This window comes from Entelurus aequoreus, linkage group LG16 (genome assembly GCF_033978785.1).
Source record: "Entelurus aequoreus isolate RoL-2023_Sb linkage group LG16, RoL_Eaeq_v1.1, whole genome shotgun sequence".
Taxonomy (NCBI): Eukaryota; Metazoa; Chordata; class Actinopteri; order Syngnathiformes; family Syngnathidae; genus Entelurus; species Entelurus aequoreus.
This window is the reverse complement of record NC_084746.1, coordinates 2,550,722-2,575,721: the sequence shown is the minus strand read 5'-3', so window position 1 is coordinate 2,575,721 and position 25,000 is coordinate 2,550,722. Positions and strand designations below refer to the sequence as shown.

The window sequence follows — 25,000 nt, the reverse complement described above, 5'->3', positions numbered from 1 at the left end:
CCGATATTACATTTTAACGCATTTATCGGCCGCTAATATCGGCAGGCCGATATTGTCGGACATCCCTAAATAAAAGTCTCAAAACATATCGGATATCAGGGGCGTCAAACTCATTTTACATCAAAATCTCCTCCCCAAGTGGGCCGGACTGGTAAAATCACGGCATGATAACTTAAAAATAAAGACAACTTTTGTTTTCTTTGTTTAAAAATAGAACAAGCACATTCTGAAATTGTACAAATCATAATTTTTCTATTTTTTTTTTACACTTACATGTTGCGGTTAATAATTTATTTGTCATTATTTATATTTTCTGAATAAATTATGTGATAATGTTCATCAGTCAACTCATTGGTGTTCATTTTCAATCTATCAAGATAGAAAATTATATCAAAATCAAATTACAGGATGTTATTTATGTAGTTTGATAATTTTCCTCGACTGGTGTACTAACATCATGTGCTTTATTTTGTACATATGTTGCATCATCTACAAAGATACAAAGAATTGCTATTGTGACATCCAGTGGACACATTTAGAACAGCAGTTTCTTTCATTGAAAAAATTCAGGTTGTCAGGTTCAAACAGCGAACTATCTATTACCCAAGACAAGGAGCAAGGAATCAAGCAGAGACAGAGTTGAATTTTACTCATGAGGAGAAACGTACTGGGCTGTACACTCCGTTACAGTTTCACCCTACGCTCTAAGTTCAGTGGTCCCCAACCACCGGTCCGTGGATCGATTGGTACCGGGCCGCACAAGAAATTAAAAAAAATATATATTTATTTGTTATTATTATTATTTTTATTAAATCAACATAAAAAACACAAGATACACTTACAATTAGTGCACCAAGCCAAAAAACCTCCCTCCCCCATTTACACTCATTCACACAAAAGGGTTGTTTCTTTCTGTTATTAATATTCTGCTTCCTACATTATATATCAATATATATCAATACAGTCTGCAAGGGATACAGTCCGTAAGCACACATGATTGTATTTTTTTATGACAAAAAAAACAAAAAGAATAAACATTCCACCCCCCCTCTGGTCCGTGGGACAAATTTTCAAGCGTTGACCGGTCCGCAGTTACAAAAAGGTTAGGGACCACTGCTCTAAGGTACAGTCCATGTGCTCCTCTATTTATTCAGGAGATCCCTAGTTAACATCACTGAGGATGCAAGCAGCTCCCAGTAGACACAATACATGATTATTCAGAATGGAAATGTGCTAACACTAGTGATTTCGCCCTGTCTCTGCTTTATCTGTGCCGAGGTGCTCGATGTCCGTCCTTGGCTGCCAGCAGGCAGGGTCTGGAAACAAACTGCTGACGCGAGACAACTCGCAATGGAAGATTACAAGTTGTGTGCCTTTGCACGGATAGAAAAGTACAACTTCAGCACAATTGATAATAACTATAGCAACGGCCTTTAAGCATAAGAGTTGTGTGATAACTTATACATGATTATTCTAAGCCAGCTTAATTTTTATACTTGGCAAACTCATCCCGTGGGCCGGGTAAAACTGACACCCTTGCTGTATATCAATAATGCCTTGCTCAGTTGTTATATTTTGTTTTCTTACACTTCTATCATTTGCAAGTATTAGAGATCAACCCATATGTTTTTTTTTCTTTTTTTTTTAGGGCCGACACTGATTATTATTTATTATTTATTATCATTTATATTTAGTTTATAGAATTAGGAAGAAGTTTGAAAAAGTCAGAAAATCTTTTATAAATCATATCCTAAAAATAATTGATACATCCAAAAAAATCAGTTTTATGGAGTTGTAATATAAACACATATTATAATATAAATACATATTATAATATAAACACATATTATAATATAAATACATATTATAATATAAACACATATTATAATATAAACACATATTATAATAAAAATACATATTATAATATAAACACATATTATAATATAAACACATATTATAATAAAAATACATATTATAATATAAACACATTATAATATAAACACATATTATAATATAAATACATATTATAATATAAACACATACAATATAAACACATATTATAATATAAATACATATTATAATATAAACACATATTATAATATAAACACATATTATAATATAAATACATATTATAATATAAACACATATTATAATATAAACACATATAATATAAACACATATTATAATATAAAAACATATTATAATATAAACACATATTATAATATAAATACATATTATAATATAAACACATATAATATAAACACATATTATAATATAAACACATATTATAATATAAATACATATTATAATATAAACACATATAATATAAACACATATTATAATATAAACACATATTATAATATAAATACATATTATAATATAAACACATATAATATAAACACATATTATAATATAAACACAGTTGCCAGAATTGTTGTGTTAAATTGACATAGTTGTTTACAACATTATATTGTGAATGGAAAAACAGTACAAGTTCTTTTCTTATTCTGCCAACTTAGCTGCCACTTTTTCTACCGTAAAAACAAATGTACCGTCTTTCCATTTACAGTAATATTCCGTTGAAAACAAGATTTTACACTCAAAAACTGGCAGCTCAGTCAACAGAATTTTAACACAAAAAACATTAGTAGTGTTTTTCCAATTTACAGTACCGTATTTTTCGGACTATAAGTCTCAGTTTTTTTCATAGTTTGGCCGGGGGTGCGACTTATACTCAGGAGCGACTTATGTGTGAAATGATGAACACATTATAATATTATTGATGTCATTGACGTAAGAGACTAGACGTATAAGATTTCATGGGATTTAGCGATTAGGAGTGACAGATTGTTTGGTAAACGTATAGCATGTTCTATATGTTATAGTTATTTGAATGACTCTTACCATAATATGTTACGTTAACATACCAGTTGGTTATTTATGCCTCATATAACGTACACTTATTCAGCCTGTTGTTCACTATTCTTTAGACATTTTAAATTGCCTTTCAAATGTCTATTCTTGGTGTTGGCTTTTATCAAATACATTTCCCCCAAAAATGCGATTTATACTCCAGTGCGACTTATATATGTTTTTTTCCTTCTTTATTATGCATTTTCGGCCGGTGCGACTTATACTCCGAAAAATATGGTAATATCCTGTAAAGAACAACGTACAATTTATTGTCATTTTTATTAATTTGATGGGTACTTTGCTGTAAATTTAGGCATTTTTATTTGTTTTTATTGAGACGAAAACATGTTTGGCAAGTATGATATACTGTAATATTTGGATACTATTAAAGTTTGAATTGCATGCAATTTCAAGCAGTACATACAAACCCCGTTTCCATATGAGTTGGGAAATGGTGTTAGATGTAAATATAAACGGAATACAATGATTTGCAAATCATTTTCAAGCCATATTCAGTTGAATATGCTACAAAGACAACATATTTCATGTTCAAACTGATGAACTTTTTTTTTTTGTGCAAATAATCATTAACTTTAGAATTTGATGGCAGCAACACGTGACAAAGAAGTTGGGAAAGGTGGCAATAAATACTGATAAAGTTGAGGAATGCTCATCAAACACTTATTTGGAACATCCCACAGGTGAACAGGCTAATTGGGAACAGGTGGGTGCCATGATTGGGTATAAAAGTAGATTCCATGAAATGCTCAGTCATTCACAAACAAGGATGGGGTGAGGGTCACCACTTTGTCAACAAATGCCTGAGCAAATTGTTGAACAGTTTAAGAACAACCTTTCTCAAGCAGCTATTGCAAGGAATTTAGGGATTTCACCATCTACGCTCCGTAATATCATCAAAGGGTTCAGAGAATGTGGAGAAATCACTGCACGTAAGCAGCTAAGCCCGTGACCTTCCATCCCTCAGGCTGTACTGCATCAACAAGCCACATCAGCGTGTAAAGGATATCACCACATGGGCTCAGGAACACTTCAGAAACCCACTGTCAGTAACTACAGTTGGTCGCTACATCTGTAAGTGCAAGTTAAAACTCTCCTATGCAAGGCGAAAACCGTTTTATCAACAACACCCAGAAACGCCGTCGGCTTCGCTGGGCCTGAGCTCATCTAAGATGGACTGATACAAAGTGGAAAAGTGTTCTGTGGTCTGACGAGTCCACATTTCAAATTGTTTTTGGAAACTGTGGACGTCGGGAGGAAAAGAACCATCCGGATTGTTCTAGGCGCAAAGTGTAAAAGGCAGCATGTGTGATGGTACGGGGGTGTATTAGTGCCCAAGACATGGGTAACTTACACATCTGTGAAGGCACCATTAATGCTGAAAGGTACATACAGCTTTTGGAGCAACATATGTTGCCATCCAAGCAACGTTACCATGGACGCCCCTGCTTATTTCTGCAAGACAATGCCAAGCCACGTGTTACATCAACGTGGCTTCATAGTAAAAGAGTGCGGGTACTAGACTGGCCTGCCTGTAGTCCAGACCTGTCTCCTATTGAAAATGTGTGAAGCCTAAAATAGCACAAGGGAGACCCCCGGACTGTTGAACAACTTAAGCTGTACATCAAGCAAGAATGGGAAAGAATTCCACTTCAAAAATGTGTCTCCTTAGTTCCCAAACCTTTACTGAGTGTTGTTAAAAGGAAAGGCCATGTAACACAGTGATGAACATGCCCTTTCCCAACTACTTTGGCACGTGTTGCAGCCATAAAATTCTAAGTTAATGATTATTTGCATAAAAAAAATAAAGTTTATGAGTTTGAACATCAAATATGTTGTCTTTGTAGCATATTCAACTGAATATGGCTTGAAAAGGATTTGCAAATCATTGTATTCCGTTTATATTTACATCTAACACCATTTCCCAACTCATACGGAAACGGGGTTTGTATATTTTTTCTGTCAAAATGGGAAAAAAAATCCATTACATTTAGTGAGATTGACACATATCATTTCCAGGTGTTTGCGGGCCAGATGTGGCCCCCGGGCCTTGACTTTGACACCTGTGCTGTACACTCACGTTACCTGACACTACTGGTTCTGGACATAATATTGTATAGTTTTTGTACAATTTCTTACAAAAGTCAGATACAAATGCAAAGCAAACACGAGTGTGAGAAGATCAATCAAAGAGATTTTGAGCAGCTGGACAACAAGCAGTGAAAAAGGAAGAAAGCAAACTGCATGCCCTCCAAATAAAAAGAATAACATTGGGATTAAAGCTAACTTAGTGGTTAAAAAAGTTGTCTGTGTGGTTTGTACTCGTGCATTTTGTTTTACTTGGATTTATTCGCCTTTCAGGGAGAGTCAGTGAAGAATGTTCCAGTGGAAGAGTGCAAGTCTTGCACCTGTGAGTCAAAAACTGAAAACTAGTCCTGGACAAGCGGAGCATCTGTTTGGGAGCGACTGGACAAAAACTGATCATTCTAGTTGTTAAGAATTCCCCATGTTATCTACGTTTCAGATACTTTATTTTGAAGCATTTCATGACAGTGTCACTTCCGCTTCCTTCCTGTAGGGGTCACTTCCGCTTCCCTTTTGACGTGTGTTAATGTGTGCTGACTTGTTTTCTCTGCTACGTTTAATCGGTGCTCTAGTCTTTGACGATGTGAGTATGTTGATTATTATATAAGACTAATTTAGTTTATTAATAGACATCACTGTGTTTGTGTAACATTCAGGGGTGTTTTAATAATATTATTGATGCTGTGTTGTCAGAATGCTACGAGCTAACATCTCCCTGTTAAGGATAGCATTGCTGCTGCTAATGTGGCTAGCTCATATGCCATTGTGGAAATGCAGTATATTATGTCTCTAGTATTTTACTTTGAGCATATATATAGTCATATATATATATATATTGTTGTTTAGTTAAATGACATAAATGTTGATGGGTGTTTGCTTGTGGTTTACAGATACTAACTAACTAACTAAATGAACCTACACCAATGATGACTGTGTGTTCTCGGACCGGAACCCCAACGTGGTCAATATCCGGAAAAAAACAGTCGCAGAGTTTAATACTCAACACTAGTCGTTATGCTTGCTTATTGCCTAGGAAATGGCGAAAAAAGCAGCTGCCTGACCAGGGCAAATAAAGTAAGTTTCTTACAAGTATCATTATCACTGGAAAATGAGGAATAGCTAAAAATGCTTCACTAAAACCGTAGCTCACCTGCGTCACAATGTCAACAAACGCCATTGGTGGATCTACACCTGACATCCACTGTAATGATACCAAGTACAGGAGCGTGATATAATTACATCATTTTTTAGCATCACAAAATCTTTGTTCGTTTTTAAAAAATTCATATTATGTTTATAAAGTCAGTAAATATGTCCCTGGACACATGAGGACTTTGAATATGACCAATGTATGATCCCGTGACTACTTTGTATCAGATCGATACCTAAATGTGTGGTATCATCCAAAACTAATGTAAAGTATGAAAGAAGAGAAGAATAAGTGATTATTACATTTGAACAGAAGTGTAGATAGAACATGTTGAAAGAGAAAGTAACATAATAGTGTGAGAGTCCAGTCCATAGTGGATGTAACATAATAGTGTGAGAGTCCAGTCCATAGTGGATCTAACATAATAGTGTGAGAGTCCAGTCCATAGTGGATCTAACATAATAGTGTGAGAGTCCAGTCCATAGTGGATCTAACATAATAGTGAGAGTCCAGTCCATAGTGGATCTAACATAATAGTGTGAGAGTCCAGTCCATAGTGGATCTAACATAATAGTGTGAGAGTCCAGTCCATAGTGGATCTAACATAATAGTGAGAGTCCAGTCCATAGTGGATCTAACATAATAGTGTGAGAGTCCAGTCCATAGTGGATCCAACATAATAGTGTGAGAGTCCAGTCCATAGTGGGCCCAGCAGGAGACCATCCTGAGTGGAGACAGGTCAGCAGCATTGGTATGACCAATACTGCCCCTGTTACTACTTGGTATCAGATCGATACGTACACTTGCTGTTCAACCCAAAACTACTACAACAGGAAATGATGCAATATGTTTACGCATTCATCAGCAGCCAAGTTAGGAGCTTTAGTAAACCATTTTATTATGTAATTATGTAAATGGTGCTATACTGTACATCGTTATCGCAGGAGGCTGCAGTACAGATTCCAGGCAGTATCGCTGATCCTTGCTCCGCTGCTTTTTGTCACATTTCTTCTTGCTTTTTGTGCAGCACAAAACTTGAAATGACTTCCAGAATTGCGGAGATTTTATGCTCCATTTCACAGGAAAATCAAAGAAGCTCTTTGAAGTGTGCACAGATAAGGAAACTCGTGTATTTGGGGGGGATTGAAGAGTTATTGATCCTAAAGTAAACATGTGGCTTCCTTGCTGGCATCACTACAAAGACACTTCACCCCCAGGAACCTCAAGTGTGCTTTAAAGACGTCAAAATAGAGTCTTCATAACAATATCAATAAATAAAAATGTCTTTTAAATTACTTTCAAATACGTTCCTGGTCTTCTGCTTCAGAAACACATCAAATGATGCTTTTTTTTTTTAAGAACGTTTGACTTGTTTCATTCTGGCTGCTTGTTGTTGCTAGGCAGACTTCAAAGAGCTCCAAAAATAATTGCCCCATACATCAATAGATTATGAACATTAATATCGCAATTCCATAACTCTTCTGGATTTGGAAGTGGTATCTCTGCCAAGATCGTTGGTTAAAATATGTCTCAAAAGTTGCAAAAAAAGCAACAACAGATTAAATGCTTTTTTAAAAAAAATTATATATTAGGGATGTCCGATAATGGCTTTTTGCCGATATCCGATATTGTCCAACTCTTTAATTACCGATACCAATATCAACCAATACCGATATCAACCGATATATACAGTCGTGGAATTAACACATTATTATGCCTAATTTGGACAACCAGGTATGGTGAAGATAAGGTACTTTTTAAAAAATAAATAATAATAAAATAACTAAATTAAAAACATTTTCTTGAAAGAAAGTAAAACAATATAAAAACAGTTACATAGAAACTAGTAATGAATGAAAATGAGTCAAATGAAGTGTTAAAGGTTAGTACTATTAGTGGAGCAGCAGCACGCACAATCATGTGTGCTTACGGACTGTATCCCTTGCAGACTGTAGTGATATATATTGATATATAATGTAGGAAGCAGAATATTAATAACAGAAAGAAATGGGGGGAGGGAGGTTTTTTGGGTTGGTGCACTAATTGTAAGTGTATCTTGTGTTTTTATGTTGATTTAATAATAAAAAAAAAAAAACAAAACAAAACAAAAAAAACAAAAACGATACAGATAATAAAAAACCGATACCGATAATTTCCGATATTACATTTTAACGCATTTATCCAAAAAAACCAAACAAAAAACGATACAGATAATAAAAAAACCGATACCGATAATTTCTGATATTACATTTTAACGCATTTATCAAAAAACCCCAAAAAACCGATACAGATAATAAAAAACCGATACCGATAATTTCCGATATTACATTTTAACGCATTTATCTCTCTCGTGTCTGACATCCCTATTATATATATTAGGGCTGTCAAATCATTATTCTTTTAAATCTGATTAATCACATTTTGGAATTTGGCTTAATGAAAGTGAAAGTACCAATTATAGTCACACATACAAGGTGTGGTGAAATTTGTCCTCTGTATTTGACACATCACCCTTGATCACCCCCTGGGAGGTGAGGGGAGCAGTGAGCAGCAGCGGTAGCCGCGCCCAGGAATCATTTTTTGGTGATTTAACCCCCAATTCCAACCCTCGATGCTGAGTGCCAATATATGAGCTATATTGAGTAAAACATGCTTGAAACTAGAATATCAAGTGTTGCAAAGCTGTGTCATCAACACTCACAAGTATAAAACTACTTTTTTAAAGTCATAATTTCTTATTTCAAGCATGGAAAAACAAAATCATGACTTTGACACAATTGTGTCTCATAATTAAAACAGATGACAGCCAAATGGACTTTGCTGTTTTATTTTCAATGAAACAATAGAAAACACGTACTCATATAGTAGTACAGTTGGCACAGTACAGTAAACTGACAGTTCATATTTAAACATTTAACATGTGACATTTCTAACATGTTTGAACAGAAATAGTTCATTCACATTCAGATGAATTCTTCAAAATTACAATTAAAAAAATGTTGTCCGGGGGCCGGGCTGTATATATGCTCACTAATTGACTGAAAGAGCACGCACTTGGTGCGATGATGTCATGTTATCCATGGAAAAATGCATTTTTAGACAATATGATTTGCCTGAGCGGCTAGGAGACCCCGAGAGTAACAAGCGCTTGCCTTGTTGCCTTTCCATTAAGAACAATAAATTAGTTTTTAGTATAAGTTTGCTGGTTTCAAGAAATGTAATGCCGAGCGCATATCATTATGTCAAGATAATGGCACTAGCATTTACTCCATTTAAGAATATTTTTCAACATATTGAGCAAAAAGGTCTCTTTTTTTTGTCTACCAAGAAAAGTGCACTTGTTATTAGTGAGAATATACTTATTTTAAGCTATTTTTGGGTTCATTGACGCTGGTGCATTCTGCTTTTAAGCAGCCGTCTTAAAACAACAGCAGCGGAGCAACTTTAGTGCTGCGGGTCTTTGAAGGCTCGTAAAATCAAAACGGTAGCACGAATCAAAACACTTTCGTCAACTTTTAATCAGAAGGGTTCAATCTCTCTCCTGTAGCAGTTTGAAGCCGAAACGACAAACGCGCTCGGAGGAGATAACGTTTGATGTTTGGTGACCGGTTGTAACAAAAATTTTGTTTTGAAGGAGGAATAGCAAACTTCCTGTTGATTTTTGCTGAAGGATGTCAATGTATGAAATGTAGGTCTAGGCGAAACCTACATAGAGGTATTTGTTTCATGTCTCTATGACGTTCCTACCGGAAGTTACAAGCAGTTTTGTCTGAGTTTTCCTCTGAGGAGCAGTTTTTTTCTCTGTTTTCTGCAAAAATTATGTAGAGCACAATTTTGAGTTTTGGGGTTTGGTTTTTTTTTAGATCGCAATTTATACCAGTCCCGATGTGTGTGAGAAGTTTGGTGAGTTTTGAAGTATTTTAAAGGGGTCAAATTACAGCTCAAAAATAAAAAATGAGTGTTTTTAGTCATTTTTTGTCTTGAAGGGGAAATTGCCAACTTCCTGTTGATTTTAGCCCGAAGAAATTAATTAATGAAAAGTAGGTATAAGCGAGACCTACATACAGGTTTTGGTTTCATGTCTCTACGACATTCCTACTGGGAGTTAGAGGCAGATTTCTTCCTAGGGGGCGCTAGAGCGCAGTTTTGATTTTTGTTTTTTTTACTCCGGCTTCCTCCCACCTCCAAAGACATGCAGCTGGGGATAGGTTGATTGGCAACACTAAATTGGCCCTAGTGTGTGAATGTGAGTGTGAATGTTGTCTGTCTATCTGTGTTGGCCCTGCGGTGCGGTGGCGACTTGTCCAGGGTGTACCCCGCCCTCCGCCCGATTGTAGCTGAGATAGGCTCCAGCGCCCCCGAAGGGAATAAGCGGTAGAAAATGGATGGATGGATGAGGTTAGCTAATTTTACTTGTTTTGGAAAGTCTTGACAAGCCGAATTTTCTTGTTCTATTGGCAGATAATTCTGCTTAGTTCAAATAAAATACCCCTCATTTTTGTACTTTTTTTTCTTCTTTTTGAACACTGACTTTTTGCAGTGTAGCAGGACACAAGCCGATAAAGGATGGCCTGTTTCAGCGGTGTCTCTTCCAGCTCACACACACACACACACACACACACACACACACACACACACACACACACACACACACACACACACACACACACACACACACACACACACACACACACACACACACACACACACACACACACACACACGGCCCCTCCTCCCACTCAACTCCCTTCTCTCTCTCTCTCGTGTCTGCTCAGCTCCACATTTGCAGATAATACAAAGTTGAACTTGTCGCTGTTGTTGTTTTGGCTCGTTGTTAAATAGAAAGTTGTTGTTTGTTTTGATATACAGTACTATATAGTACTTTATGTTGTCTTCAAAGTAGGGTTGTACGGTATACCGGTATTAGTATAGTACCGCAAATCATATTCGGTACTATACCGCCTCTGAAAAGTATTGGTCCCCCACCACCTCGTGTCATTGCTGGTTTTACGAGCAGAGGAGCATGTTCGGCAGCGCACAATCACAGAGTACTTACAAGCAGACACAGTGTGTAGACAGAAAAGGGAGAATGGACGCATTTTGGCGTAAAAAGTAAAGATAAAGGTGAAGTTATAACACTGAAACACCCTCAGGAAGAGGTGCTTTAAGACATGGCTAGCTAGCTAGCAGTGTTTTAGCTACTTCTAAATCACTAATCCTCGTTTCCATGGCGACAAATAAAGTACGTTTCTTACAAGTAGCATTATCACTGCAGGACGAGGAATAGCTAAACATGCTTCACTACACACCGTAGCTCACCTGCGTCACAATGTCAACAAACGCCATGGGTGGATCTACACCTGACATCCACTGTAATGATACCAAGTACAGGAGCGATTATGATTACGTCAATATTTTTTGGAATCACAACATCTTCTTTCGTTTTTATTATATGTATATTATGTTTATAAAGTCAGGAAATATGACCCTGGACACACGAGGACTTTGAATATGACCAATGTATGATCCTGTAACTACTTGGTATCGGATCCATACCCAAATGTGTGGTATCATCCAAAACTAATGTAAAGTATCAAAGAAGAGAAGAATAAGGGATTATTACTAGAGATGTCCGATAATATCGGCCTGCCGATACTATCGGCCGATAAATGCTTTAAAATGTAATATCGGAAATTATCGGTATCGGTTTTTTAAATTTTCGGTATCGTTTTTTTATTTTTTATTTTTATTTTTTTATTAAATCAACATAAAAAACACAAGATACACTTACAATTAGTGCACCAAGCCAAAAAACCTCCCTCCCCCATTTACACTCATTCACACAAAAGGGTTGTTTCTTTCTGTTATTAATATTCTGCTTCCTACATTATATATCAATATATATCAATACAGTCTGCAAGGGATACAGTCCGTAAGCACACATGATTGTGCGTGCTGCTGCTCCACTAATAGTACTAACCTTTAACACTTCATTTTACTAATTTTCATTCATTACTAGTTTCTATGTAACTGTTTTTATATTGTTGTACCTTCTTTTTTATTCAAGAAAATGTTTTTAATTTATTTATCTTTTTTTTTTTTTTTTTTTTAAAGGACCTTATCTTCACCATACCTGGTTGTCCAAATTAGGCATAATAATGTGTTAATTCCACGACTGTATATATCGGTTGATATCGGTATCGGTTGATATCGGTATCGGTAATTAAAGAGTTGGACAATATCGGAATATCGGATATCGGCAAAAAGCCATTATCGGACATCCCTAATTATTACATTTGAACAGAAGTGTAGATAGAACATGTTGAAAGAGAAAGTAAGCAGATATTAACAGTAAATGAACAAGTAGATTAATAATTCATTTTCTACCAGTTGTCCTTAATAATGTGTACAAAATAATAGGTGTATAAATGACACAATATGTTACTGCATACGTCAGCAGACTAATTAGGAGTCTTTGTTTGTTTACTTACTACTAAAAGACAAGTTGTCTAGTATGTTCACTATTTTATTTAAGGACTAAATTACAATAAGAAACATATATTTAATGTACCCTAAGATTTTTTGTTAAAAAAAAGCCAATAATGCAATTTTTTGTGGTCCCCTTTATTTAGAAAAGTACCGAAAAGTATTGAAATAATATTAGTACCTGTACCAATATATTGGTATCAGGACAACATGAGTTCAAAGTGTACAAACCTTCACTAAAATGTGGACTTTTGGTAAGGTTGGAACTAGGGATGTCCGATAATGGCTTTTTGCCGATATCCCGATATTGTCCAACTCTTTAATTACAGATACCGATATCAACCGATACCGATATCAACCGATATATGCAGTCGTGGAATTAACACATTATTATGCCTAATTTGGACAACCAGGTATGGTGAAGATAAGGTACTTTTTAAAAAAAATTAGTAAAATCAGATAAATAAATTAAAAACATTTTCTTGAATAAAAAAGAAAGTACAACAATATAAAAACAGTTACATAGAAACTAGTAATGAATGAAAATGAGTCAAATGAAGTGTTAAAGGTTAGTACTTTTAGTGGAGCAGCAGCACGCACAATCATGTGTGCTTACGGACTGTATCCCTTGCAGACTGTATTGATATATATTGATATATAATGTAGGAAGCAGAATATTAATAACAGAAAGAAACAACCCTTTTGTGTGAATGTTGGAGGAAGGTTTTTTGGCTTGGTGCACTAATTGTAAGTGTATCTTGTGTTTTTTATGTTGATTTAATAAAAAAAACCCGATACCGATAATAAAAAAAAAACGATACCGATAATTTCCGATATTACATTTTAACGCATATATCGGCCGATAATATCGGCAGGCTGATATTATCGGACATCTCTAGTTGGAACCGATTATTCACAATTACATTGCTTCTTATGGAGACATTTGCTTCACTTGTTTTCCCTTTTGTAAATGACTAAAACACAAGAAAAGACCAACTTGTGGAGGACATTTAGATGTTAACTGGCAGTCCAGCTTTGCACAAGTAATGCAGGACTGCTTATATCGCACATTATATCACACATTTGACTTGCAAACAGAAATAAACTCTTCCTTGTTTCTAGGCTGATTAAAACCCGATCAGGTCATCCCTAGTTTTTACTACTTTAGACGTAGTTTTGCATCATTTTCTGAAGTTTTGGAGCCTCTTAAGAGTCCGTGTGGGGATGTTTGTGGTGATTGACTGCAGTTTGCGACTCTCATGGCCATAGAACGGAGGCAGCTGCACAAAAATAAGCTGACTGTAGATGCTTCTATGAAGCCGGGAGGCGGCCAAAGGAAAATGTTTTCTTTGAAGAACAAACATATGAGAAGTCGGGACCACACACCGCTGTGGGGTGGTATCGGTACTCACCGAACCTCTTGTAACCGAAGGACTGCACCTCCTCCTCCTCGCAGAAGTCGTCTGAAAGGCAAACACACATTTTGTTACATTGTTGTTTTAAACAAAGGACAAATCCATTAGGATCTGTAAATCAGACACGCTGTGGTGCGTTCAATGACCATATTAATTGTCTGGGAGAATATTGTGGCACAATGTCGCCTGCTTTTTGCTTTTCTTATTCTCAGGCAGCTCTGAGGCCCCAGAGAGAACATTCTGGCAGCTTTTCCACCGTGTCATCATCCTTGGCAGCTGATGGTGAAGAAACACTCGCCGCGCTGTGCCAAGCAGCCGTGAGGGGGAGGTGTGTGTGTGTGTGTGTGTGTGTGTGTGTGTGTGTGTGTGTGTGTGTGTGTGTGTGTGTGTGTGTGTGCTAGACCCAGCCATAAATGTCTCCTTTAAATCGTTGCTTACAATAATAGTTATTTAGACTTCTACATAAATGTGGAAAGTAATCTCTATAAAAAAAAAAGTAATCTCTCATTGTGATCACAGACTGACCACTAGGTGGCGTATTAGCCAGGGAGCCACTTACACTAGAAATAATAAACCGCTTGGGAAAAAAACCTAACAAAAAACCAAGAATGCGTCAGATTTGTTTTGATTGGCTGCTTGTTGCTAGGCAGAATTCGTTGGCTTTAACATGATGAACCAAAAAGTGATTTATTATAGGCAATCATGTCCAAATTCTATGACTGCTCTGTATTAAAAGCAGCTTTAAACGATGCATGATTTGTCCAGCATCTTCAGGGGGGAAAAATATGCCTTTAAAATGAAAATTTCAAGTTCAAACCGTCGTCTCAGGATACCCCAAAGTACCTCGTGAGACTTCTTTTGCTCAGCGTCAAAAAAATACATAAATGAAAAAAGTAGGCTATTAGTCTCCGTTTCCTCCATTTATTTGACGCTTTAAAGCATGGGTTTCAAACTCTGGCCCGCGGGCCAAAATTGGTGTAATTTCACTTGGCCCTTGAGGCGATATCAAATTAACGCTAGAGCTGGCCCGCCGATTATATACAGTGGTGGTGCCGCTGTAACACCGCACTCACCGCTAATTCTCATACTTGCCAACCCTCCCGGGAGACTCCCAAATTTCAGCGCCCCTCCCGAAAATCGTCACGTCCGCTTTTCATCCAGTCCAACGAGTGCTGGCCCACACACTGATCTAATCTGATGTGCCCAAGCCAGATACCTGCCATCTTTTCTTGGATGCTCGTTCATTAATGTCGGGGCTCAGGCTTTGAGCTGAGGCAACCTTCATTATCCAACCAAGGTGTTCATCAGTCATTATATCTCGTAGTCCACCCGGACCACAGTTTTGGGGGTGTGCCTTAAAGGCACTGACTTTAACGTCCTCTACGAGATATCGTCACGTCTGCTTTTCATCCATTCTAACAACGTGCCGGCCCAGTCACAAAGATATGTGCGGCCTCTGCACGCACACACAAGTGAATGCAACGCATACTTGATCAACAGCGATACAGGTCACACTGAGGGTAGCCGTATTAACAACTTTAACACTGTTAGAAATATACGCAAACACACCAAACAAGAATGACAAACACATATCGGGAGAACATCCGCACCGTAACACAACATAAACACAACAGAACAAATACCCAGAATCCTTTGTAGCACTAACTCTTCCGGGATGCTACAAGGTGTGTGTGGGGGGTTTGGTGGTGGGGGTATTTTGTAGCGTCCCAGAAGAGTTGGTGCTGCAAAGGGTTCTGGGTATTTGTTCTGTTGTGTTACGGTGCGGATGTTCTCCCGGAATGTGTTTGTCATTCTTGTTTGGTGTGGATTCACAGTGTGGCGTATATTTCTAACAGTGTTAAAGTTGTTTATACGGCCACCCTCAGTGTAACGTGTATCGCTGTTGATCAAGTATGCTTGCATTCACGTGTGTGTGCGTACAGAAGCCGCACATATCTTGTGACTGGGCCGGCACGTTGTTAGAATGGATGAAAAGCAGACGTGACGATATCTCGTAGAGGACGTTAAAGTCAGTGCCTTTAAGGCACGCCCCCAAGACTGTGGTCCGGGTGGACTACGAGATATAATGACTGATGAACACCTTGGTTGGATAATGAAGGTTGCCTCAGCTCAAAGCCTGAGCCCTGACATGAATGAACTAGCATCCAAGAAAAGATGGCAGGTATCTGGCTTGGGCACATCAGATTAGATCAGTGTGTTGCAAACTGAGCAGTTTAAAGTCCTGAATGGTTGTTTTATTCATTGTTATTTTATTTTGAAATGTATTAGCCTGTGGAAAAAGTTAATGACGCTATTTACCCCAGAAGGCTGCAAATAGAAAAGAGGCATTACATTTTCATTTAAATTGTATTTGATATGCCATTGATATTTTTAAATTATTATTATTATTATTATTTGAAACTGGATTTTGCATGTCACTATAAAGTTATATAAGCCTTGCTTGTTCAATATTCAAAGCAAAACTTGTTTGGGTCCCTATTAAAAGGTTAATTTGTTCAACCTTGGCCCGCGGATTTGTTCAGTTTTACATTTTGGCCCACTCTGTATTTGAGTTTGACACCCCTGCTTTAAAGGGTTAACTTACTTTAACGCTTAAAAAAAGTACAATTGTGACTTAAATGGCGGCCATTAAATGTATTAGCTGCACCGGGTTAAAAGCCGCAGATATATAGGCTGTGAAATGGGTTATTTACATAGAAAGATTATGTAAATGTTTATTTACACACTTTAATGGTTTCCAAACGTGCCTGCAATACGGCAGTAAAACGGCCGATCAAACAAAACAGAAGTCGTCATCACGGAACCACTAACTGCGGAATCTAACTCTCCAGTCAGCTAAACAGACTCGATGAGTCCACAGTGATGAGTTTACTGAAACAATACAAAAAGAATGCGGTTGTAAGTGAATAACACAGACACCCGTAAATGTGTTAGCATACTAGCTATTGCTAACGACGCTAGAGTCATTACTACTGTCTCATTGTATTTGCTTGTTGTTTTTTTACTTTTTATTATGACCGCCAGCGTAGAAAAATCCATAAATTAGCTGCACTTTTTTATAGACTGCAAGGTTCAAAGTGTAGGAAAAACGTTGCGGCTTATAGTCCGAGATTTACGGTAATGTTGCACAGTTTAGTTTGGCCCTGGAACAGGTGATGCCTATTGACATTATACCCTATGTGTACAATTGTATACAACACTTTGGGACATGCTGTTAAGAAAAATGTGATGTATTACATTCTAATTATATGCATGTATGAAATAAATGCCACCATAACACCATATATATATATATATATGACATATATATGACATATATATGACATATATATATATATATATATATATATATATATATATGACATATATATGACATATATATATATATATATACATATACATATATATATATATATATATATATATATATATATATATATATACATATATATATATATATATATACATATATATATATATGACATATATATATATATATATATGTATGTATATATATATATATACATATATATGTATGTATATATATATACATACATACATGCATATATATATATACATACATATATATATATACAAATATACACATACATATATATATACACATATATACATACATATACACATATATATACACACACATATATACACATATATACATACACATACATATATATAAATACACATATATATATATATATATACACATACATATATACACACCTGCATATATACATGTATATATATACACATACATACATATATATATATATATATATATATATACATATATATATACATATACACACACATATATACACACACATATACACACACATATATACACATGCATATATATAAATACACATATATATATACACATACATATATACACACCTGCATATATACATGTATATATATACACACATATATATATATATATATATATATATATACATACTCACATATATATACACATACATATATATACACACACACATACATAAATATATATACATACATATATATATATATATATATATATATATATATATATATATATACATATATATATATATATATATATATATATATATATATATATATATATATATATATATATATATATATATACATACTCACATATATATATATATATACATACACATATACACACACATACATACATACATACATATATATATATATATATATATACATACCGTATTTCCTTGAATAGCCGCAGGGGCGTTAATTAATTTAAAACCTCCTGTCACACCTGCGTTTACCGGAAACCGGCGGGATGGCCGTGCATGCGGTAATTATTTTAAAACCTCTTCTCACTCCGGCGTTTACCAAAAGGAATCCATAAAATTTAGGCGTGCGCTTTGAGTGTGATGTAAGCATACCATCATGAAAAGCACATTTAATTAACAAAAACGTTATTATGGTCTTACCTGTACTTATAAATGGAGTCCATTTGCAGCTCCTTCTGACCAAAAGCATCGATAACTTGTTTATAGAAGTCTTCCTTATTTTCTTTCTTCAGTTTTAAAAGTCTCTGTTTCGATGGAGATATTCCTTTAATTATTACCTCCTGCTTCGATTGAAAGTCCAGTTTAGAAAACTGTTTTATTTTAGATACCTGTATGTGATCCTCCATGTGTAGAAGTTCAGGCAGAGGGAAAAAATAATCTCTTGCTGCGTGTGTTCACTTCTTCTGCAGTACAGGAAGTCGCAAGAAGGATCACTAGCGCGGCAGCGCCCTCTACCACCAGGAGGCGGGAGTGATTTAATGACTTATACAGTATTTCACACACGCAGCTACGGTATATTAATAAAACATAGCTGCTTACTGTTCTCTTTAGCATACTGTACCGGTATTCAATAGCTTGAACCTTAAATCCTACTGAAAAGCTCTTTATCTTTTTTCCTTTGTGCGATTGTAAACTACTGAAATCAGCTTTCTCCATTTTGAAAAGGAGGACAGATGCGTCACTCGTGACGTAACGAATTTGACCCGGTGGAAGTTCTAGCCATATGCTAAATATTTTGCGAAACGAGTTTGACCCGGCGAAAATTATAGACATGCGATAATAAAATTAATATTTTGCGAAACGAATTTGATCCAGCTTCAATAATAAACCGGCGATAAGGCCAAGCATGCGTTAATTATTTTGAGAAACGAGTTTGACCCGGCAGTAATTCTAGACGTGCGAATACTATATTCCCTGCGCCAATTCAAGGAAATACGGTAGTCAAGGTTTCTGTGGTTTATCCGTTGTACAGTGCTCAATACCGGGTAGAGCGGAATATACGTTAGATCAGGGAATAACACCGAGACTATTTAATCCAGACAAGCCTGTTTTCAAACAGGCTTGTAGGGATGAAAAAAAGTAGTGTCATGTACCTGGTCTATGGTTGGGTAGCAATCAAGAGGCCGAGAGGCACTTCCGGGTTCCAGGCGATGGTCTAGAGCAGTGGTTCTCAACCTTTTGTCAGTGATGTACCCCCTGTGAACATGTTTTTAATTCAAGTACCCCCTAATCAGAGCTAAGCATTTTTGGTTGAAAAAAAGAGATAAAGAAGTCAAATACAGCACTATGTCATCAGTTTCTGATTTATTAAACTGTATAACAGTGCAAAATATTGATCATTTGTTGTGGTCTTTCTTGAACTATTTGGGAAAAAAGATATAAAAATAAGTAAAAACTTGTTGAAAAATAAACAAGTGATTGAATTATAAATAAATATTTCTACACATAGACGTAATCATCAACTTATAGTGCCCTCTTTGGGGATTGTAATAGAGATCCATCTGGATTCATCAACTTCATTCTAAACATTTCTTCACAAAAAAAGCAATCTTTAACATCAATATTTATGGAACATGTCCACAAAAAATCTAGCTGTCAACACTGAATATTGCATTGTTGCATTTCTCTTCACAGTTCTTTTTGACGGACATTTAAAAAAAATCTCACGTACCCCTTGGCATACCTTCAAGTACCCCCAGGGGTACGCGTACCCCCATTTGAGAACCACTGCGCTAGAGTCCCATTAGGCTTCAATTTATGTGTGTGTGGCTTCATTGAGGTTAGCTAATTGGACTTGTTTTGGAAAGTCTTGACAAGCCGAATGTTCTTGTTCTATTGGCAGATCATTTTGCTTACTTCAAATAAAATACCCCCCATTTCATTTTTTTCTGGTTATTGAACACTGACTTTTTGCAGCGTGGCGACCACAAAAGAAGACAAACTAACGCAATCTTTTGTCTTCTCCTTACGTTTAATTCTGCTGTCAAACACGACTAACATAGTAGAGAATAAACTTGATTGCATCACAGAAAGTTTCTCAAACAAATCAAATATTTTACAAAGTGATCACTGCAGACACGAGCAGTCAGATTATATTCCATTCTTTTGACGCGCTTTCTTCCCCCCCCCCCTCCGTATAGCGGCCACTGATATCAAAATGTGTCATACCGCGGTCCGTGAAATTGATGATATGAAAAAAAAATGATGTTTGCGATTGATTAAAGTTTGTGTTTTCTGTGCTATAATGAATGCCTGTAATCTGTTGTTGTTTGCTGTATTTTCATAGATGTGAACTTTATTGTTTATTTTTGGCATCGTAATTAATGCTGGAATTGTGCGGGGTGTGCGTAGCGGACAGACTAACCTCCTCCAACCTCCGAGGACAAAGCTACAAACTGCTCCGCCGCTCCCAGTCTGTGGAACGCTCTCCCTGACCACCTGAGGGCGCCACAGACTGTGGATGCTTTTAAAAAAGGCTTAAAAACCCTTCTTTTTAAAATGCCTTTTTTTTTTAGATGTATGCGTGCTAGCTCTAGTTTTTATTTTTTCTCATCTTTTTATTTATTTTTTCAATACACTGTAGCACTTTGAGGTTGTTTGCTCAATGGAAAGTACTTTTTACAAATAAAATCTATTATTATTATTAGTGTCACGTACCGTTATTAGAGATGTCCGATAATATCGGTCTGCCGATATTATCGGCCGATAAATGCGTTAAAATGTAATATGGGAAATTATCGGTATCGTTTTTTTTATTATCAGTATCGTTTTTTTTTGTTTTTTTTAAATTAAATTCACATAAAAAAACACAAGATACACTTACAATTAGTGCACCAACCCAAAAAAAAACCCCTCCCTCCCCCATTTACACTCATTCACACAAAAGGGTTGTTTCTTTCTGTTATTAATATTCTGCTTCCTACATTATATATCAATATATATCAATACAGTCTGCAAGGGATACAGTCCGTAAGCACACATGATTGTGCGTGCTGCTGCTCCACTAATAGTACTAACCTTTAACAGTTAATTTTACTCATTTTCATTCATTACTAGTTTCTATGTAACTGTTTTTATATTGTTTTACTTTCTTTTTTATTCAAGAAAATGTTTTTAATTTATTTATCTTATTTTATTTGATTCATTCTTTTAAAAAGTACCTTATCTTCACCATACCTGGTTGTCCAAATTAGGCATAATAATGTGTTAATTCCACGACTGTATATATCGGTTGATATCGGTATCTGTAATTAAAGAGTTGGACAATATCGGATATTTGCAAAAAGCCATTATCGGACATCCCTAGTTGTTATAATGTCATTTTTTTTTAAAGGTAACATGTAGGAAAACCTTTTCATTCCCAATGCCGTCCACCTGTCTATAGCGGTCACACTTTGAAATGGTGTTTTTTTGGTTTGTTTTGTGGCGGCCTTTCTGGGTGTTGTTGATAAATGGCTTTGCATAGTAGAGTTTTAACTTGCACTTACAGATGTAGCGACAAACTGTAATTACTGACAGTGGTTTTCTGAAGTGTTCCTGAGCCCATGTGGTGATATCCTTTACACACTGATGTGGCTTTTTGATGCAGTACCGCCTGAGGGATTGAAGGTGCGTAATATCATGGCTTACGTGCAGTGATTTCTCCACATTCTCTGAACCTTTTGATGATATTACGGAGCGTGGATGGTGAAATCCCTAAATTCCTTGCAATAGCTGCTTGAGAAATGTTGTTCTTCAACAATTTGCTCAGGCATTTGTCGACAAAGTGGTGACCCTCGCCCTGTCCTTGTTTGTGAACGACCGAGCATTTCATGGAGGCTGCTTTTATAGCCAATCATGGCACCCACCTGTTCCCAATTAGCCTGCTCACCTGTGGGATGTTCCAAATAAGTCTTTGATGAGCATTCCTCAACTTTATCACTCTTTTTTACCACTTGTTGCAGGCATCAAATTCCAAATGAGCTAATATTTGCAAAAAACAACAACGTTTTCCAGTTCGAACATGAAATATCTCGTCTTTGCGGTCTATTCAGTTGAATATAAGTTGAAAAGGATTTGTGATGTCACCTGGACGAAGGTAAGACCTCGTGGAGGAAAGTTCTGTGGTCAGATGGAACAAAAATGGAGCTGTTTGGCCACAATACCCAGCAATATGATTGGAGGAGAAAAGGCGAGGCCTTTAATCTCAGGAACACAATGCCTACCGTCAAGCATGGTGGTGGTAGTATTATGCTCTGGGCCTGTTTTGCTGCCAATGGGACCATGAAAAAGGAGGATTACCTCCAAATTCTTTAATTTAGTGCCCATCTCACTTGGGCTTTTGTGTTAGATGTGTAACACACACGCACACACGCGCACACACACACACACACGGTGTCCTGAATGAAAGCAGATGTCAGACATGGTTGTTGCCCACACATTCCACAGATCTAGCGGTGTGGCAGAGGTGCAGCAAAGCACCTCGTGTGTGTGTGTGTGTGTGTGTTCAAAAAAGTATTATCTTACCTTTCATTGTGCTCCTTAGTCTTTATTCACATCCACTGCATCGCTGGGACCCCCGAAAATGTACTTTTAGAGGAAGAACTCCATCACGTTCAAAGTTGCATCACAATCTTCTTTATTCCTCCTCTGGATGCTGCAAACATGCAAAAGAAGAAAATGGGAAAGTACTTTTTTGTAGCTCCCCCACGCACAAAATGAAGCAAAAGATTGCTACGGAAAATTTTTGGGAAGTTGTTTGAGGCGCACAGAGGAAGAAAGAAAGAAGAAAAGAGGAGAGAGAGAGAGAGAGAGAGAGAGAGAGTTGTGCAGCAGCAGCAGGCAGAGAGGAAGTGAAGGAAGACTAGACGACTGTTTGGAGAGAGAAACCACGTGTTCCACATCTGGAGGCACCCCCATCAAGTGTGTGTGTGTGTGTGTAAGTGTAAGTTTATAGGTGTGTGTGTGTGTGTGTGTGTGTGTAAGTGTACGTTTATAGGTGTGTGTGCGTGTACGTGTAAGTGTACATTTATAGGTGTGTGTGTGCGCCAATGTGTAAGTGTACGTTTATAGGTGTGTGTGTGTATGTTTATAGGTGTGTGTACGTGAACGTGTATGTTTATAGGTGTGTGTGTGTACGTGTATGTTTATAGGTGCGTGTGTGTGTGTGTACGTGAACATGTAAGTGTATGTTTATAGGTGTGTGTTTGTGTACGTGAATTTGTAAGTGTAAGTTTATAGGTGTGTGTGTGTGTACGTTTATAGGTATGTGTGTGTGTGTGTGTACGTGTATGTTTATAGGTATGTGTGTGTGTGTACGTGAACGTGTAAGTTTATAAGTGTGTGTGTGTGTGTGTACGTGTATGTTTATAGGTGCGTGTGTGTGTACGTGAACATGTAAGTGTATGTTTATAGGTGTGTGTTTGTGTACGTGAATTTGTAAGTGTAAGTTTATAGGTGTGTGTGTGTGTACGTTTATAGGTATGTGTGTGTGTGTGTACGTTTATAGGTATGTGTGTGTGTGTGTACGTGTATGTTTATAGGTATGTGTGTGTGTGTGTACGTGAACGTGTAAGTTTATAAGTGTGTGTGTGTACGTGTATGTTTATAGGTGCGTGTGTGTGTGTACGTGAATATATATAATATATATATACATATATGTATCTATATCTATACATACATATATAAATTCAATGATTAATGCAAGTATGTAGAAACTAAAATAACACTATATATATACATATATATATATATATATATATATATATATATATATATATATATACATATATATACATATTTTTATGAATGTGTACTGTAAATAAATGAACCAACCAAAAGCAAAATTCATCTTTTTCCAAAATTAATCAAATAAAGTATATATATATATGTTTTAATTGTAGTGATTGAACGATGAATACAAGTATGTACAAACTCATAAAACAATACACATTTATGATTTCGGATGAAATATTATCACAAATAAATAGACCAGAAATAAAATAAACGTAATTAAAATAAAATAAAATAAAACATTATTCAAGAAAATAATTCAACAATTAATACAAAAACAAATAATAATGACATAATATACTTCAGGCCACAAGGGGGCAGCAGAAACACCGCATTGTGGCCACTTGATTAGGTACAACTACACATCTAAAAGGATCATTGATAGATAAATTCCACCATCAAAGCCACAACAAGGTTTAGAAGCTATTAAATATTTTATTTGTATTTATTCAACTTATTAAATATTTCAAGACGTATTCTCAAAGCAATAATATTTACACAACAAAGTGCTAGAAGGGGGGTTACACTGGTGTGGGACAGCGGATTCTAGTATTTTATTTTGGGTCAACATGTGCGAGACACAATATTAGGAACAGCTTCAAACCACAATTGTGGACATTTTTTCACTAAAACATTACAAACATATCACAATAGTTATAATAATAATGATGTTGTCAGGCTTTGATGAGCCATCAGGTTGTTATTATGGTCTGCTATTTGACTCTTCAGCCGAGAAGGACTGTCACACACCACCAAAGTATTGGGACATGTCATGACATGCTGGCTTTGTGCCTAGAACAGTCCGG

General features: G+C 36.2%; 2 protein-coding genes across 6 annotated transcripts in view; one reads left to right on the top strand and one right to left on the bottom strand.

The window, feature by feature from the left end:
* Nucleotides 1-25,000, bottom strand: part of colec12 (collectin sub-family member 12) — a 63,292-nt gene that overhangs the window by 33,261 nt on the left and 5,031 nt on the right. For 3 of the 4 annotated variants that reach the window (XM_062023769.1, XM_062023768.1, XM_062023766.1), the window contains 2 exons: nt 22,929-23,058; nt 14,065-14,115 (listed from right to left, as the gene is read on the bottom strand). In XM_062023769.1, the coding sequence (XP_061879753.1) occupies nt 14,065-14,115; nt 22,929-22,935 (58 nt within the window). In that variant the 5' untranslated portion in view covers nt 22,936-23,058. Of the gene's footprint in view, nt 1-14,064; nt 14,116-18,563; nt 18,668-18,751; nt 18,823-22,928; nt 23,059-25,000 lie in introns of those variants that run through there. The other variant, XM_062023765.1, reaches the window with a different exon arrangement.
* clul1 (clusterin-like 1 (retinal)) overlaps nt 14,331-25,000 on the top strand; it is a 23,627-nt gene continuing 12,957 nt past the window's right edge. For both annotated transcript variants that reach the window (XM_062023772.1, XM_062023773.1), the window contains exon 1: nt 14,331-14,349. In XM_062023772.1, the coding sequence (XP_061879756.1) occupies nt 14,347-14,349 (3 nt within the window). In that variant the 5' untranslated portion in view covers nt 14,331-14,346. The remainder of the gene's footprint in view (nt 14,350-25,000) is intronic.